General features: G+C 51.1%; 1 protein-coding gene across 2 annotated transcripts in view; it reads left to right on the top strand.

The window, feature by feature from the left end:
• The first annotated feature begins 304 nt into the window (after positions 1-304).
• Positions 305-18,743, top strand: part of SCARA3 (scavenger receptor class A member 3) — a 42,877-nt gene continuing 24,438 nt past the window's right edge. Inside the window, exons 1-3 of one of the 2 annotated variants that reach the window (XM_023216877.1) lie at positions 305-648; positions 15,953-16,051; positions 17,755-17,874. In XM_023216877.1, coding sequence (XP_023072645.1) covers positions 642-648; positions 15,953-16,051; positions 17,755-17,874 — 226 coding nt within the window. In that variant the 5' untranslated portion in view covers positions 305-641. The remainder of the gene's footprint in view (positions 649-15,952; positions 16,052-17,754; positions 17,875-18,743) is intronic. The other variant, XM_023216876.2, reaches the window with a different exon arrangement.

Raw genomic sequence — 18,743 nt, forward strand, 5'->3', positions numbered from 1 at the left:
GATTGTGAAATTGACTAAGATCAAAGAGCTCTCCCAGTGAGTCCCCCATTGCAGTCACAGCGCGGGCAGGGAGGACGCGGCGGGGCCCGGGTTCGAGGCCGGGCTCCGGGGCTGCGGGGGCGCATGGGCGAGGAGGGGCGGGGCGGGGTTGGGGGGGTGCCCGCAGCTGCACAAAGAGGCCGGCCGCGGCAGTTTTGAAAATACCAAGGAAGTTGATCTGGGCCAGGGCCCAAGAAGTGACGAGGAGGGAGGGAGGCTTGTGAGCGAGGGAGGGAAGGAGGGAGAGGGAGAGGAGCAGGCGGGAGGGAGGAAGGGAGGACGCGCGGGGCGAGGGGCGGCGGCAGACCTCGCGGGGCCCCAGCGGGAAGCGCGGGCGGCGGCGGGATGCGCGCTCTGGGCGGCGGGGCGCGGCGCTAGGCGCCCGGCGGGGCGTCCCCAGGCTGCGACCCCGCGGGACCCGCCACTCCGCCGGCCGCCTCCGCAGCCCGCGCGCCGGAGCATGAGTCCGGGCGGGAGCCCCACGGCCGCGGGCGGCGCCTAGGACGGCGATCCGCGCCCTGGAGAACCCGCCAGCCGCCCGGCTCCACTAGAGCTCCAGCCGCCTGCAGCGGGGCCCTCCTGAGGCCCCGAAGGAAGGGACCATGAAAGGTAAGCGCGGCCAGTGGGGGGCAGCTCAGAGAGGGGCCGCCTGCACCCCCGCTCCACCCAGGGCCTGGGGGCGCCTTTTCTGCAGTCAAGGCTGAGAAGAGGGCAGAGTGCCTCTGGCTTTTCCCCTGCCCTTTTGGGCATCCTGCGATACAGGACGGATCCCTGAAGACCGGAGGAAGCAAAGAGGAGAGGGGGGATGGGGACACTCACACACGCCCCTTGCAGTCTTGTTCTCATCGGCCGTTGCTCTAACCTCACAAATAATTTTAAAGTCCAGAGAAGTTTCTGATCCCTTTAACCAGTAGGCGCAGAAAGGTGTCACCAACCCAAATTTCCAGCAGTGTAAATTTCGACCCTGGGGACCCGTCAGAGAGGCCCCTGCAGCCCCCGCCCCCCACCGAGCCTTTCAACCGGGGGCCGGGCTTAGGATTCTCCCCTAGGACCTCCAGCCCTTCCCCAAAAGAGACCTGCAGTGTCAGAGCCCCTCAGCCCAGGCCCTGCCCTTCCCAACCCCTGAACCCTGCCCGACCCACCCTCTGACCTCCTTGTGAGGAAGCCGCTGGGGAAGCCCCATGGGCCAGGACTGAGCTCTCCCCAGGGTGGTGAGCCAGCACCAGGGTGGCCCTTGCAGCCAGTTCTTGGGATGGAAATAAGAACCAAACATGATCCCAAGTGGCCATTTCCAGGGCCTGGGTGTCTTTAGGCCCCTACTTCGTCTTCAGGGTCATTTTGAGGCTAGAGGAGAAGCTGGCCCTGGAGTCATGAGGTAGGGAAACTTTGAGGTTTTTAAAGCCATTCCGGGTGTCTTTCAGTAATCCTCCTGTAACACCCCTGGCAGATGCTTGTGTTCCTAGCAGTGAGAACCTCACCACCTCATCCGCTTATGGAAAGTAGAAACTGAAAAGGGCCTTTGAGATCATCTACAGGGCTCTCACCCACACTCTCAGGTGCCACTGACAGGTATGGAGGTGGAAGAGGTGGGGTCAGAGCTCTCAGCCTACTTCAACCAGAGCAGCTGTTTGTCTCTTATATGTAGAACGGCCTGAGGGTTCATTGGAAGAAAGGGCTCCACCGACAAACTTCTGACCAGATGCAGCCTCCACATTGCATAGTTAGGGAAACTGAGGCCCAAGCAGGTAGGGTTGGCTTCATGGATTCGGCAACCAGTGCCATCCTACAAGGTCCCACACTTGGTTTAATGCTCTGCAGGTGCTATCTTAAACTTTTTAAAAATGTATTTTATTTTATTTTATTTTATTTTATTTTATTTTATTTTAGCGACAGGGACTCACTCTGTTGCCCAGGCTGGAGTGCAGTGGCATGATCATAGCTCACTGCAGCCTCAAACTTCTGGGCTTAAGTGATCCTCCCACCTCAGCCTCTCACGTAGCTGGGACTACAGGTGTGCACCACCATGTCTGGATTTTTTTTTTTTTTTTTTTTGGTAGAGACGGGGCCTTATTATGTTGCCCAGGTTGGTCTAAAACTTCTGGCCTCAAATGATCCTATCATCTCGGCCTCCTGAAGTGCTGGTATTACAGACTTGATCCACCATGCGGCCTGAAATTCTTACAATTTTTTAACAAGTCATCCCGTCCCTCCAACACACAAACACACATATTTGCGTTTTATACTGGGCCTCACAAATTATGTAGCTGGTCCTGCGGACAGAAGTGAGTTGTTACGAATCACAGTTAGTCGGGGTGACTAGAGCCCAGGACTCCTGACTTCTAGTCTGGAATCCACCCTGCCTCTCTGTGGTTTCCTTCCCTCTGCCTCTGGCACCTTTCTGTGCTTCCCACTGGCCTCCCCAAGTCCTAGGCTGCACGGGATGAGCCAAGCAAGTTATAATCAGCCCTAGGGAGCACCTGGCAGGCAGCGAGGGGAGCCTCGCCCCAAGTTCTGTTCCTCACTGAGACACCTTTGCAAGCTGAACCCTCTGCAGTCAGCTGGCCCAGGGCAGACCATTACTGGAAGCCTCCAGAAAGGTCTTGGACCACATCTTACAAGGGGCCACACTGCCCTGAACCTTGATGATGGTGGTAAGATGGTTCACATTCTCAGAGTGGCTCCACCCCAATTCCAGACAAGCACTATAAGAGAACCAGCCGGGCATGGTGACAGATACCTGCAATCCCAGCTACTCCGGAGCCTGAGGGGGGAGGATCACTTGAGCCTGTGAGTTTGAAGTATAATGAGCCATGATTGCACCACTGCATTCCAGCCTGGGCAACACAGTGAGACCCTGTCTGTAAAAAAATAAAATTTATAAAAAAAAAAAAAAAAAAGAGGCAGGGCCAAAATCCTGTGAAATAGAGAAGCAAAGAGCTGGTGTGAATGAATATTTAAAAGAAGGTGCCTGAGGAGGACCCGCTGACACCACGTTGCGGAGTTCCAGGCTGTCCTTGTGCTGTGGGTTGCTATACAGGAAGCCAAGCCCTGCCTTTCTTCTCCTTTCCCTTGGATCCCACAGCCTCTTCATTGCAGGGAGGGATTCCTGTCTACGGAGGCCCTGAGGGCAGCGCTGGTGTGTTTTTCCTCCAGCCTCCGGAAACCCCTCAGTGATCTCCCGTAACATTGCAGGGGTTGCCCGGGCTGCAGGGCTGGGGACTGACTTCCAGCAATTCCCTCCCTGGCAGCCAGGAAGAGCCGCCGCCTCTACCTGAGATGGAAACGGCAGGGCAGACAGCAAATATTTGTCTTTTGGGATCTGTGAGGTGTAAAGAACCAACATTTTTCTCACCCGAGTGGAAAACGTAAAGTGCCTGGCAGAGCAGGGCAGGCAGCCCCTTCCAGAGAGCCCTTTCCGTGCTCCTCCAAAGGCCACATCAATCTTCAAATTACATCTGTTGGCAAAGGATCACGCCCTGCTCACAATAAACACGTGATGTGATGTGATGTGATGTTGTATGGAGAACGGGCGATGGTGGGGATGGTGATTAAGAAAACACGCTGGTTGGGCTGCCCAGCCCAGCAGTGGCCGAGCGCCAGGGCCCACTCTGCCAGCCAAGCCATTTCCACCTCCAGGCCCCTCCTGCCCCATGGCCAGCTGACTGGGCCTCCCAGGCCACCGCCTCTTTTGATCCAAGCTGGCACCTGGCCCTTCTCTCACATGGCCCTAAGGGGACACTCAGGTGCCACCAGCCCCTTGGTGACAGGCCCACCTTGGGGCTTCCCACTGGCTTGTCCAAGCCATTAGCAGCCGCCCGTGGGGTTGTTTCCACACCTCCAGTGAGAAGGACCCGCCCCCAAGATGCCCGAGACACAGGCTGGTGCATTGTGAAGACTGATTTGAGAGTCAAAAACATGTCTAGTCCTGGCACCATCATCTGCCCTTTTCAGCCCCGTTGTCCTCCTGGGTGGTCCCTGAGACCCAAGAGCTCTGCGCCTGAGCACCACTTGGGGAGCGGAAGTGACTCAGTGGTGAGATGGCTGGAAGCGGGCCCACCATGTGGCCTCTTTGCCCCGAGAGACTTGTGCTTGGCTGCGGTGGCCAGGGCAGGGGGCAGCCCTGTGTTCCTCAGGAGTGGGAGGAACAGCCCCTCCCTGCAGAATCAGAGAGCAGTGCCCACTTCATGTGGGCAAAGGGTGGAGGTGGGGAGAGGAGGGGCTGTGAAAATACAGAGATGCAATCCCAGGAGGAATCCACCCCGCACCGCTCGCCTGGCAGAGAGGAGAGGATCTCCACTCATGAGCGGCCAGGCTGGGGGTCACAGAAAGCCTGACCTCCTTCCCCAGGGGCACTGGAAGGAGCCAGGGCTAGAAGAAAAGGAACTGATGTGGTGAAGGTGAAAAGAGCCACCAGATGGCTTGACTGAGGGGTCCAGGGAGCCCAGCAGCTCAGATGTTGGAGTTTAGCTCGAAACCCTTAAACATCCGCCCCACCCCCACCCTCGGCCAAAACAGTCATCTTGCCCTCTAGCTGGGGGTAAGCCTGACAACTGAAGACTCAGGTCCCAAGGCTCATTTGAGAGCGAGGAAAAAGCCTTCTGTTTCTCAGTAGGCTAGGTTGATGGACAGCTTGGCAGTTTCCATGAAGGACAGGCAGCTGTTCTGGGTGTTAGAATTGGTGCACAGTGTGGCATAGCTGGGCATGCCTCTCATACATGCACTGCCCATGTTTGATCATGTTTAATTTAGTGATGTGTGTGTGTGTGTGTGTGTGCGCGCGTGCGTGTGTGTAGAGTACTGAGTCCCAGGGTCAGGCCTAGCCCTGTCGCAGGCCAACTGTATCACTGGGATGAAGTCCCTGGTACTCCCTGGGGTCAGTCCCCTCATCCAGGTGGACCAGATGATCCCACAGGATGGTACCAGAGTGTAAGTTTCATGAGAGTGGGGTCTCTGTCTGTTCCTAGCACTTAGGGGTGTCCACTACATCTGTTCAGTGTGCACATCTATACTGTACCATGGTATCCTCAGAATCTCACACAGGCATTCCGTAAAGATGCAGAAAGATGCCTGTATTCAACAAACATCCATGGGAAGACTGCCAGGTGCCAGGATCTGTACGTCTATATATGTCTAAGGACTGAGGAAGCTACAAAGAGCTCAGATGCTGTCCCTTCTCTCAAGGAGCTTACTCTTTACTAGTACATGTAGGATTTGTGTCCAAGTCACTTAAAAAAACACTAGCAGTGATAAGTGTCTTAAGGGAGGTCCCAGCGAGAGAGTTTGGGGGTGGGCTGGGCTCCTTTCCTGGCTTTCCTTCTTTGCTGCTGTTCTTCGAGATGTGTCCTCGGTTTCAGCCACAGACAGGCTCCTGGTTCTTGATGGCACTCATTCCCTGAACAATCTCTCCCAGCCTTAAAGATGTGACTGACATGTGGGAGTCGGCAAATCTGATGGCACCAGATTCGCTTCTCTGGGCTTGACAGCTAGCTGTATTTCCATCGGTGTCCTCAACGTCTCCAGGTAGAGACCTGCAGGCACCTTCTTCATGGTTCAGATGAGATACCTTCCCTCCACCTGAACCCAAGCTAAAAAATGGGTTATTCTGGGATGTTGCCCCAGCCCTTTTTCAGTCAACCAACAAGTATGGAGTTCCTGCTTTCAGGGAGGAAGCACACTAGTTGGAAGACAAGCCTGGGTGCTTTCTGCCTTCCCAGCAGAAACAAGACGTGCACACCTGAGACGAGAACCGAATCATCCAGGCAGATGCCACAAAAGAACAAATGCATGGCATATACGGGAGATTGGATGAGAATCCCGGGACAGAAAGGGAGCATTTCAAGTTGGGCAGTTCAGAAAGGCTTCAGAGAGGAGCTGAAGGGTGGGGGAAGACTTGGATGGGGTCAGTGAAGAAGGCAGGAAGGAGTGCTGGGAAAAGCTGGACAGCAGGTCGGGGGGGAAGAGTGGTGGTGGGGGAGAGAGATGGCCTGCAGTTGAGGGAGCCCTAAGCCAGAGAGCACCTGAGTGCTCCATGAAGGACATGCGGTTGTGTCTGGTTGACATTGGAGAGCCCTGGGAGGGTTTGTCAGGAGAAGGCCTGTTTGCCACTTGCCCCTGGAGATATTCTCTCGTGACCTTAGCCCATGTTGGGAAACCTCTACTTTTAGAGAGTGGGAGGAAGAAAATGAGCTTGTAAAGGAGCCAAGAGGAGCAGTCAAGGACACAGGCAGAAAACCATGATGGTAATGTCATGGAAATTGAGAGGAGAAAGTTCCAAGGGGGAGGAAATGAACCCCTCTGTTGACTGCTGTTCAGCAGAGTTAGCTCAGGATTCGTGGATCAGAGAAGGCCAGGTTGCAAGGGCCAGAGGGGCAGGGTAGATCAGAAGCAAAGGTGCAGGAGGAGCTATGTCCTTAGAGTGGGAGGCAGGGCCCAGCTCAAAGGCAGGGATGGCCCGTGCTCATTGGAAGGTGGAGGGACAGAAGAGGAGGCGTGGGGGGACTTGGGGACAGAGCAGTGGAATTGGGGGAGACTTGCTTTGAGAAGAAAGAATCTCTTTATCGGGAGGCAAGGGAAGGAGAAAAGATGGTTACAGACAAACTGCATTACTAGCAGCTGCATTTAACCTTTTTATAACACATTTATTATGTTTTTAAAAAATCAAAACATTCCTAAAAGGAGAAACATTCACTCACATGAACTCCTACCCTTTAGAGATAATCAATGACAAAATGTAGGTGAACATTCTTCAGAAATCATTCTGTGTATGTTTGCATAGGTTTTTTCATGTAGATAAGATTATACTATCCATGTTATTTTTGTTTTTATTTTATTTTTTATTTTATTTTGAGACAGTCTAACTCTGTGCTCAGGCTGGAGTGCAATGGTACCGTCGTAGTTAACTGCAGCCTTGACCTCCTGGGCTCAAGGATCCTCCCACCTCAGCCTCCCAAGTACCTGGGACTACAAGCAGGTACCACCATGCCCAGCTAATTTTTGTATTTTTTGTAGCGATGAAGTCTAGCTATGTTGCCCAGGCTGGTCTCAAGCTCCCGACCTCAAGCAATCCTCCCTCCTCAGCCTCCCGATTACTTGGGGTTTTTGTTTTTGGTGGTGGTTTTTAGTTGTTGCTTGTGTTTTTGTTTGTTTGTTTCTTTGCTTGAGACAAGGTCTTGCTCTGTTGCCCAAGCTGGAGGGTAGTGGCACTCTCATGGCTTACTGCAGCCTCGATCTCTTGGGCTCAAGCAATTGTCCTACCTCAACCTCCCAAGTAACTGGGACTACAGGTGTATGCCACCATGCCCAGCTAGTTTTTGTATTGTTTGGAGAGATGAGATTTCACCTTGTTGCCCAGGCTGATCTCAAACTCTTGGGTTCAAGTGATCCTCTTGCCTTAGCCTCCCAAAATGTTGGGATTACAGGCGTAAGCCACTGCACCCACCTTGCGGTATTTTTAAAAAATGGTTTCATAACATCCCATAGTAAGACTCTGTGATAATTTATGTAACCAATCTCCTAGAGATGGGCATTTTAGCTATTTGCCTTTTCCCCCAGGTGTATCATAGCACGCAGTGATCACCTTTACACGTACACCTTGGTCTAGTTGTATAATTATTCTCTTAACATGAAGTTCCTAGAAGAAGGATTACTGAGTCAAAGGGCACTCGCCCTTGCAGTATTGACAGAGGGTGCCAGGCTACTCAGAATGCACAAGAAGGCCTCTTTCCCCATCCCTCCCCTAGGCTGGGTTTGAAGTGTAGGCATCTGTACAGTTAGTGGATGATAAAGAAAGGAGTTGGAACCTCATGGTCTTGATCCTTTCAGAAAAGGAGGGGGTGAGCTCATCTTTAGAGAATGAGGGAGACTGACCCCCGAGGAACCCAGGAATGGGAAGTGAGGCTCCAGACGGCAGGACTTGGTTGAAGCCAAATGTGTGCCGCCCTCTGACACTCTCCTGCAGCGCCGGGCTTCCCTAGTGCAGTGCAAAGAAAGCAGTCTGAGGATGGAAGTGACGGTGGCCAGGAGAGAGAACTACAGGCTCCAGGGGGCAGAAGCCAACCCTGGGGACTGGGCTGGTCTTGGAACTCAGGGCAAATGAGAGCCTGGAGGAAGGAGGGCGAGGAAAGGCTTAGCGCACTGGGGATAAAGAAGGGAAGGGGCTTGAGATCAAGCAGATGGAACAGCGATAAGCCTTAAGCTCCAGAGGGCAGGCAAGATGTGTAGAGATGAGACAGTAAATCCCATGTCCGGGAGCCCTGAGTTTCAACAGAAAAGCTGCCTCCATTCAAGCTGATGGCAGGAGACAGAATGAAGAAATAATCCAATCCAGGTGATGTCATTATCCAGAGCAGTGTTCCCTAAAGTCAGAGTCCCTCTGCCTGTGAACACAGGTCCCAGAATGAAAAGATACATTTATTTTTCAAGATCTGCAGGAAGTTCCATGGCCAAATAAGTCTGAAAAACATGGAATTAAACACAGATTTAAATGGGCTTATTATTTTTTTTGCAGCACTTTTCAAAATGTTTGCTATGTGAATGTGAATCTCTAAGATGGCGATAGAGTATGCCATGTTTTCCACACTTACTTGATCAAATAATCCTTTTTCACAAATAATAATTTGGGACTAGTGTCCCATAGGATATGTTTTGAAAAACTGATTTCTTGTAAGTTGGAAATTGGTCCTGGGAGTGATAGGGGTTGGGAGAGGACCATAAATGAGAGCGTTCATTGGAATAGGATAGAAAAATAATCCTAATAAAAGTGACTGCTACTACTATTTATTAAGCATTTACTATGTGCCAGGTACTTTGCATATACATCTCATTGGATTTTCACAGCAGCTCATTGAAGTGGACCATCTCCCCACCATTTACGCATAAGGAACATGAAGCTCAGAGGGGGGAAGTGGGGTGCCCCTGCGAGACAGGCTAGGGTTTGCAGGATCAGAGGTGACAAGAGGGATCAAGACAACTAGTGATTCCTGGCCAGGCATGGTGGCTCACGCCTGTCATCCCAGCACTTTGGGAGACCCAGGGAGGAAGATACTTGAGGCCAGGAATTTGAGACCAGCCTGGGCAACATAGTGAGACCTTGTCTCTACAAAAAATAAGCAAGATTAGCTGGGTGCACACCTGTAGCCTCAGCTACTTGGGAGGCTGACGTGGGAGGATCATTAGAACCCGGGAGGTCCAGGCGGCACTGAGCTGTGATGGCACCACCGCACTCCAGCCTGGCCAACAGAGCAGGACCTTGTCTATAAAAAAGAAAAGAAAAGAAAAGAAAGCCGGTGATTCCCACCACTCCCATCCCTCTGAATTCATGGGGTTCAGGGGAGTCGGGGGGAGTGCTGTGTACACAGAGGAGACCAGTGTGTACGTAATGGGGCAAGAGTGCCTGTTGTGTTGGGTGAGTAGCCTGGATTCTTGTCTCAACTAGAGGCAGCACCAGGCTGCTAGCAGGTATTTAGAAATGGGTGGGCATTTGGGGTTGTCACAATGACCAGGGATTGCTACTGACCTTTAGTGGGCAAGGACGGGATGCTGAATGTCTGTGCAGAGTGGGCCATGCCCATCTAATGAAGAATTGCACCACCTGGAATAGGGTCCTAGTTAGAAAAGTGGATGGCAAAAAAGGGGAGGAAAGTTGTTTAGGTTAAAGAGGGTTTAGGATAAAGCAGGGATTTACCTACAGCCTCTAGGTTACCAAGAACAGACTGGGAGGCAGCCGAAGGGATTCAGGTGGAGGTGGCAGGAACCGGGAGAGAAGCCTGTTTCAGAGCAGCAGATGTGGTTTTAGGGATGCAGAAGCTTGAGGATGGGGACCAAACAAGGGGCAAGCGCTGGAGGAGAGAAACTGGCCAAGCCACGGAAGCAGAAAAGGACAACTTGTTGAGCAGGAGGATCTGAAGGGAAAGGACCCACGTCTTGAGACCTGAGTGGGCAGGCGGATTCCCAAGCGATTACAGACAAACCCACAAAGGAAGCCTGTGGAGAGGGGGTAGTGGCGGAAGGGCTCTAATGAAAACAATTTTGCAGCCTTACTTATAGCATTCTCCAACCTTAAACTATAGCTATTCTGCACTTTAAATACAGCATTGGCTCCAGAGAAGACTCTTAAATCTTTATTTTTACTGATCCAATTGGCTGTTTTGAAAACCCACTCTGTGAACCCTGCGGAAGATAATTATCAAAATATGTTCCTTGAAGTGCCCAAAGAAAGACCTTTTATTCCATTCCTCGAATCTCTCCCCCTTGTTGACTCAGATGGAAGAATGCAGTCCCAGAAAGGCGAAAGAGGGAACCAAGGACACATTTGTGGGCACCAAAAGAAAGCCGGCATTGGTGACCACAGTTGAGTTAGCAGTTGGTTAACAGGTCCGGGCTGTTTTCTACCCCCAAAGGGAGAGCTAAACCAAGCTCAACCCCAGTGGAATCAGTGACCATGCTTAGCAATGTGCCAAGACATGCACCCTCCATCAAACTTGCTACGTGGCTCTGTGGGAGCAGAGGCTTAAAAAAAAAAAAAAAAAAGAATTTCTCCTCTTATGGCTGTTCTTCTTTCTGGAGTTTGAGATGGATATTGTGACCTAAAGGATGACAGGAAGAGAGGCCTTTTCAAATCTCTAGTGGTTGCTACTATTTTATGGGTCTGGGCTTGCAGCCTTGGCCTTGGCCTTCTCAGGCTATTTAACTTTTTTTCTAAGCACCCTGCCTGTGATTTGGATAGTAATCACTGCAGTAAGATTGGGGCCTGGCTGTGCCTTTCACTAGGAAATCTGTGGGGCTGGCTTCTTTATGACAGGGACCATGGCCCTCCCTCACAGCAGCTGTGGTCCCTTGGGGCCTTGGGAACAGGGCAGACAGAAACTGGCTCACTGAGTCTCAGGTGTTCATTCTTTCATGATTCCCATGCTGTCCCAAGTTTGTCCCTAGAGAGGAGTTTTCCCGTAGGGTTTTAGGTCCCAGCATCACCTTACCTTCTCCAGTGTCTTCTTCCAAGCCCGCCCACTCCTGCTAAAATAACCTTGCTCCTGGAAGATGAAGAAAGGAAGAGGAGAGAGAGAAAGAGAGAGGGAGAGAGAAAGAGAGAAGAGACAGAAGGCAACCAATGCTATTTCTGCCTTCCTACAAATGGAGCCTGTCTCCAGACACCTAGAGCCTATCATGACACGAATATTTCATTACCCCTTCCAGACACCCAGCATGCTTAACACTCCGGCACTCCTCAATTTTCAGCATGTCAAGAGTCCTACATTTCTTTATACATGACACAAACAAGAACCAGTGCCTTACTTTAGAGAGTTATAGACATGTTACATACAGGTGGTATTGTAAGGCAATTAACTGGGACAACAATGGAAAAACATGACCCCTGCAAACAAGAGCCCTTGGAGCTTTAGGAGGAGAGTATGATGTCCTTTGTTGTGTTCTGAGAAGGGGAGGAGAAGCAGAGCCAACATTTTGCTCCTACCCATTCCTCCACCAGCTCATTCTTTTGCAGCTCAAACATCAGCCCTTGGTCTATAAATTTCGCCTTCACTGCTTTAAGCCTTGCACCCCCCCCCCCAAATGCATCCATTGTCTCCAGCACTCCCTAGTCATGGAGAATCCTAAGAATAAACCAGATTTCAACCCTATTTTAAGTCATCAATCTTCATTTTTTAAAGACACATGAGCTCCTGATTAAAACAGCAGAGGATAACAGTTAACTGAAAACATAGGCCTTTGCAGAGGGTCAGAAAACACATCTTTATGAAACATCCACTATGTGATCAACCCTGTGCTGACAGTCGCTGAGGGGAGCTTTCCTGATTGCAGGGATGTAGCAAACTGCTAGGAATGTGACCTGTCAACTGATATCAGGCTTGCATGGAAAGGCCTTGTTCTGAGGCCTTTCTGAGATGGGCATGTGCAACTCTGCAGACACTCAAATGCGTGTTTGGATCCTGCCTCAGATTCTTGGATATTTAGGAGCCACTAACCAGCTTCCAGGCCACTTAACCTATCTGAGCCTTTGTAACATGATGGAGGTGAATTTGCAAATTCCCTTCCCACCCTCTCAGGCTGTGGTTCTCTATCCCTATCCCTGAAACACCTTTGGAGAGCTGGTGCACCTAACACTAAGTCAGTTTGCCCTTGATGGCAGGAGAAGAGGCGTAGAAGACGGAGAGGGGAAGGAAATTATTTTGCCATCTCTATTAACTCCGCTTGGCCTAGTTCAAGGAGGGACTACGGATGCTTGTCTAATCAGTCATCGTCTAATCAATCACTACTCTGGGGCCTCAGCCAGGGCTTTTTCATTCTTGATGTCTGTTTCTTCATCCATACATACTCTGATCAGAACAATCTTGGTATAACGTGAACATAATGAGCTTGTGCTTGCAAAGGGCTCGGCTTATAAGAGCCTCACAAATGCTTTGGATTATGTTCTTATTAAGTGAACGAGGCTACAGTGGTGAGTTACTACAACATTCCAGACATAGATGAGTCAGGGGTCCCCACGGTCCGGGGCTTAGTGCTGGAAGACAGGAAATCCAAGGGATTAGAGAGAGGAGACCTCTTTGGGGATTGGGGAGGGCTGTGAGTTATGGAGCTGAGATGTCAGTGGAGGGAAGATGGCCAAACATCCGTACTCTCCCTAGTCTAGAGAGATCCGAGATCCTCGCTGGAAGCTGCCACTTCCCTTCCCATGGGTCACTTGGTGCACTACTGGAACGCCTTGTTAGCAATTTCCACTGGCTAACAGTTGCTAATTTGGGGGGCTATCCACTGGGAAAGCTGGTTATAACAAAGCTCTGTGTTTTTTGAGAGAGTGTTTGCTGAAGCCTGGTGTCAGCCTTGCTTGATTTAAGTCATCCCACATTCCCTGCAAAGGCTATAAACAGTGAAGTGATGAAATTGGCCCTAGAGCCAGAACAGGGAGGAGGCCCAGTCATGGGGGAGGGCAGAGGAGCTCATCAAGGATGGGGAGAGGTGAGGAACCGGGCCGAGGAGGCAGCTCTGCTCTAAGGGATGGAAGGAATACGACCCCACGGTAGCTCCGGGGCGGTGGTGACTACATCCCACAGCCCACAGCGTGGTTCTGACTGGGCTCTCTGGAGGTGAGAGGCCATGGCTAGTAGGGTGAGGTTTCGGTCAGACAGAAACAGAAGGTACCAAGGAATTCCCCTGCCTTGCCCCAGGCATTCATTTATGGGAAAGAGATCGTAATCCTGGTGGCCGCCCAGGCCAGGCTTCCTTGTAAACTGTTGGCAGATTGATGACGGGACAGCTGCCCAAGGAGAGCTGAAAGTGATGCTTCTTAGGATATGCATGAAAAGGAACTTCTCATGCTTCCTTCCTTCTCCTGCTTTACCCTCCAAAGCTCTTGCCCGCACCCCCGCCGCCCCCACACACGCACGAGTGCCCCAGAAAGCAAACCTACCTGATATCTCCTATTGTGGAGAGGAAAACCAGGATTCGGGAAGCTTTGCCACTGCCCAACTCTATGACTTGAGCCAGGCATTAAAAGCCTCACACCACACATACACAGGTACACACACATGCCCACTCATGGGCAAAAATGCACGTGCACACATGTGCAAGCACAGCATGCACGTATACTCACACATGCATCACACACACCCTCACACACATGTGCCCACATACAAAATTTAGTTTCCTCCCCTGTCAAATCAGGAAAAAATGTTCTCACTCTGTCTCTCGGGCTACTTGTAGGGATCAAATGGCGTAATAGATGTGAGAGCGCTTTCAAAGTCCTAAACCCCAGGTCTCCTTTGTCGCCCCAAATTAATTCAATCTCTGGGGGTGGAGCTCTGACTGACATTTGTCCCTTGAAAGCTCCCCAAAGAACTCCAAGGCAGGCGTAGAATTGCTGGAAAGCATAATACCAAATCCTTCGTTGGTTTATTTGAAATTGTGTTTGTTGAGCCTTTCCCTGTGCCAACCACTGTGCTTGGGGTGTTGGATAAAGCAGAGAACAAAACAGATGTTCTCCGCCCTCGGAACTGAAGCACTGGGGAAGAGAGCTACCGCATGGACAGGAGAGGTGCATTCTTCCACGGGAGAGCACGGAGCATGTGAGGTGTGGGCAACAGGGCTTTACGCTAGTCTGCGAACTCAAGAAAGTCTGCTGGGGAAGTGACGTTTAAGCCATGCATGAAGGCCAAGCAGAGGACATTCATGGCCATGATGGTAGCATCTGTAATTTGGGGTCACCCTCAGTCACCTCCCTACTGAGTCCATTCGGAGCTGCCTTTGCTTACCAACAGCGCCTTGCCAACTGCATCTCAGCTCCTATGTTGATCACAGTGGCTGTGGCATGGCATTTGGGCCTCAGGTGCTCACAGGTCTAGGATGTGACTCAAGATGACCATGACCATCAGTCATGGTCAGGAGCCCCTGGAACTCTACAGCTCATTCATGTGCCACCCTCTTCTTGTCTACCCACTGCCCTTGACCTTGCAGTTGCAGAAGCAAGATCTCTTGGCACTTTGTGGAACCTTTGCTCATTACCTCAAGGTGGTCATAGGTATGGCAGAAGAGATTTCCGAGTTCACATCTTGGCTTCACCACTTCTATTCTGTGGGCTGCTAAGCAACATTCTAAACTTCGCTGAACCTCAGTCTTTTTGTCCATAAATGTGATTCTCTGGACTGTAAAGTTGACAAGGTGTTGTGAAGATTGCCTTGAGGCAAAACCCAGCACTTTATTGCATTAAAAACAAAAAGGAAAAAAAGCAAAACTTGAAGCTTCTACTTCTAGTATTACCAACTTAAAATATTCTTGGGCTATAAAATGTAGGCATTAAATAAACTACAGACATACTGCTAAGTGCATAGCTAAAGACGAAAGAAGCAGGGAATCCTTAAGGACCCCAAAAAACAAGCAAATAAAGAGAGAAAGAGAGAGAGAGGGAAGAGAGAGAGACAGAGAGAAAGAAAGGAGGGAGGGAGGGATAGAAAGAAAGTGAGGGAGAGGGAAGACAGAAGGAGGGAGGGAGAGAAAGTGAGAGGGAGGAGAGAGAAAAAGGAAGAGAGAGAAGAGGGAGGGAGGGAGGGAGAGAGAAGGAAAGGAGGGAGGAAAGTAGGGAAGAAAGGAAAGGAAAGAAAGGGAAGGAAAGGAAGGAAGGAAGGGAAGCAAAGAAGTAAGGAAAGGAGGGAGGAAAGTAGGGAAGGAAGGAAGGAAGGAAGGAAGGGAAAAGGCCAGGTCTTACTTACAAGGAGTGGGAAGTGAAGGGTGTCTGGGGAACTAGAGGAATCTTCTGAGTGAGGGATACGTCATTTAGGTCTTAGTTAGGTACCGTATTGTCCCAGGGAATAAGCACCGAATCAGCCTCTGACAGGAGACCTGCTCCGCCCAAGGCCCCTTGACACTTGGTGGGTCCTGGGTGAGATTGTGTGAGGCAGGGATCTGCGCCCATCCTGTCTCCTCCTCCCTCTGGCCTCCTCCTCTTCACAGCCTCCCAGCTATACTGGAGGCAGAGTCTTGGTGGGGACTATGCTGGGGCCAGATTCAGCCTCGTCCCTGGAGAAGAGGAATTCTGCTTCGGTGACCAAGTGATGGGGAATAGAAGGACACTAAGCCATAGCAAGCAGCCAGCTCTTATTTCTCCTTACTCCACCTCCAGGGGTTTCATCAAGCTGTAGAGAGAGCAGGCGCTGTGCTGGCCCATGTGTCTTTCCCAGCGTTTGGGAAATGGGGAGCTCTCCTTACCCAGAGGGGCAGGACATCCCAGCTCCTCAGCCACCTGACTCCTACGTCCACTCCCTTTTTGCAGCTTACATCAGGCCACCTGGAGCTCAGTGAGCTGGCTCAGAGGTACAGGTGGGCACAGGACGTGGGGACTGGTAAATAAAAGGGGCTGCTGGAGAGGGCTGGGATGGCTCTGGATCTGACGGCACTGGTTCCGTTATAGTGAGGTCGGCCGGCGGCGACGGAGATGCCTTGTGCGTTACAGAAGAGGACCTGGTGGGTGATGACGAGGACATGCCGAGCTTCCCGTGCACCCAGAAGGGTAAGGACTCTGGGCTGCCCCTGATCTCCACTGTGGGCTGAGAGATACCTGTCTCCATCCCCAAGCCAGTGAGAGATGTGTCGCTTTAGGTGGTCTCAAAAGCCTGAGTATCCTTTCCGCACTGCTTCCTGGATGGTTAAAGGGCAGAGTTCATGGCCCTGGGGGTGCAGTACCAATGAAGTCAAAGGAGTTTAGAATTTTTTTTCTTAAAAAAATGGTTTCGCTGTGTCACCCAAGCTGGTATGAGTGGTACAACCATAGATCACTGCAGCCTCAAATTCCTGGGCTCAAGTGATCCTCCCACCTCAGCCTCCCAAATAGCTGTGACTGTAGGCACATACCACCATGCCTGGATGAATTTTTTTTATTTTTTGTAGATACAGCGGTCTTGCTATGTTGCCCAGGCTGGTCTCAAACTCCTGGTCTCAAGTGATCAGCCCGTCTCAGCCTCCCAAATTGCTGGGTTTACAGGTGTGAGCCACTGCGCTTGGCCTGAATCAAAGCTTGACACAAGTGCCACCTGTCTCCTGGGATCCTCCTGAGACCCATCAGGGACATCTGCCATCTCCCAGAGCTACATACCCTGTCCCTGGGGCCCATCTTCTAGCTGGCCCAGAGTTGTCCCCTTCATTGTGTCCCATGCTACCTGAACCGCTGTTTGGAGTGGGGCCTGTCAGTGCTTTGGTGCAGATTAGAGCAGTTGTTCTCAACCTTGGCTCTTCATTATAATCACCCATGGATGCATGAGGCCAACCCTTGGAAATTCCTGTTTGGCCTGGAGTGGGATCTGGGCATCAGGATTTTTAAGCATCCTAGTACTCAGAATGTGTAACTACAGTTGAATTCACCTTAGAAATTTGCAGCTGGGCCATCTCTGCATTCCCACTGGGTGTTGGCCACCTGCCTGCATATTCAGGAACATCTGGCTCGCTCCTTCCTCCGTACCAGTAACTCCACTGGTAGACTGGGACTATTTGTTTGGTTTCCAGTAGAACTTCTGGTTCCCTGAAAAGTTTGGGGACTGGTAACCAACATTCTGGTTTGCCAGAGACTGAGGGGATTCCCAGGGTTTGGGGCTTTCCATTTTCTTTTTTATTTTTTAAAATAGAGATGGGATCTTGCTAGGTTGCCCAGGCTGGTCTCAAACTCCTGAGCTCAAGTGATCCCCCTGTCTCAGCCTCCTAAAGTGCTGGGATTACAGGCATGAGCCACTGCACCCTGCAGACTCAGTTTTAAAACCTAGACAATCTTAGCAAACCAGGATGATTTGCACCATGCTGAGGAGCTCCCGTGACAGGAGACTTTCAGTGCTAAAACCCAGAAGGTCCTGGGCAAGCCCAGACAAGTTGGTCACCTAGTGGGGTCTCAGGGTGGCTGCTCATCTTGTGGGTCATCAGTAGGACCAATGCAGAGGGAAGAGGTGTTTCCCCTCCCCATGGGCCAAATGAAGATGCCATGGAGAGAGGATGATGGTAGTGATGGGAGCTGTTCTTTGAAGTCCTGACTCGGTCTCCTGCATTCCAGAAAGCGCCAGCACCTAGAGAAAGGCGGTAGGACAGGTAGAGAATGAGGGTCGAGAACAGCTCCCCTTCTGAGCCTGGTTTAAATGTGATGAGACAGGCCAGAGCAGGAATATGCAACTGACCCTTCAGCTCTGGCCTGGGCCACTGGCCTAAGCCATTGTCTCCTTGTGTCCCCTACAGGCCGGCCAGGGCCCCGCTGCAGCCGCTGCCAGAAGAACCTGTCTTTGCACACATCGGTGAGGATTCTTTACCTCTTCCTGGCCCTGCTCCTGGTGGCTGTGGCTGTGTTGGCCTCTCTGGGTGAGTCCAGGGCTTGCCCACCCCGGGCTGTAGTGGGGTGTCTGGTCAGGGATCTGGCACCAAAAGCTCCCCTGCAAAGACAAACACTTGATGTCTGTATCCCAGGGCCCAGAGCTAGCATCTTCCTGGCTAGGGGATCTCTATGCCTAATCCAAACTGCAGACACTAACAACTGACGAGCTCTGTGGCCTTGAGGAAGGCACCCGCCTCCGGGGACCCCTGCTTTCCCGTGGTGTAATGAGATGATACAACCAGGTCAGTGCTTCTCAGTTTAAGCTCCAGGTTAGAGCTACCTTGGAGCCTTTTTTTTTTTTTTTTTTTTTTTTTATTATACTTTAAGTTCTAGGGTACATGTGCATAACGTGCAGGTTTGTTACATATGTATACATGTGCCATGTTGGTGTGCTGCACCCATCAACTCGTCAGCACCCATCAATTCATCATTTATATCAGGTATAACTCCCCAATGCAATCCCTCCCCCCTCCCCCCACCCCATGATAGGCCCCAGTGTGTGATGTTCCCCTTCCCGAGTCCAAGTGAGCTCATTGTTCAGTTCCCACCTATGAGTGAGAACATGCGGTGTTTGGTTTTCTCTTCTTGTGATAGTTTGCTAAGAATGATGGTTTCCAGCTGCATCCATGTCCCTACAAAGGACGCAAACTCATCCTTTTTTATGGCTGCATAGTATTCCATGGTGTATATGTGCCACATTTTCTTAATCCAGTGTGTTACTGATGGACATTTGGGTTGATTCCAAGTCTTTGCTATTGTGAATAGTGCCGCAATAAACATACGTGTGCATGTGTCTTTGTAGTAGCATAATTTATAATCCTTTGGGTATATACCCAGTAGTGGGGTGGCTGGGGAG

Source organism: Piliocolobus tephrosceles, chromosome 7 (assembly GCF_002776525.5).
Source record: "Piliocolobus tephrosceles isolate RC106 chromosome 7, ASM277652v3, whole genome shotgun sequence".
NCBI classification, from domain to species: domain Eukaryota; kingdom Metazoa; phylum Chordata; class Mammalia; order Primates; family Cercopithecidae; genus Piliocolobus; species Piliocolobus tephrosceles.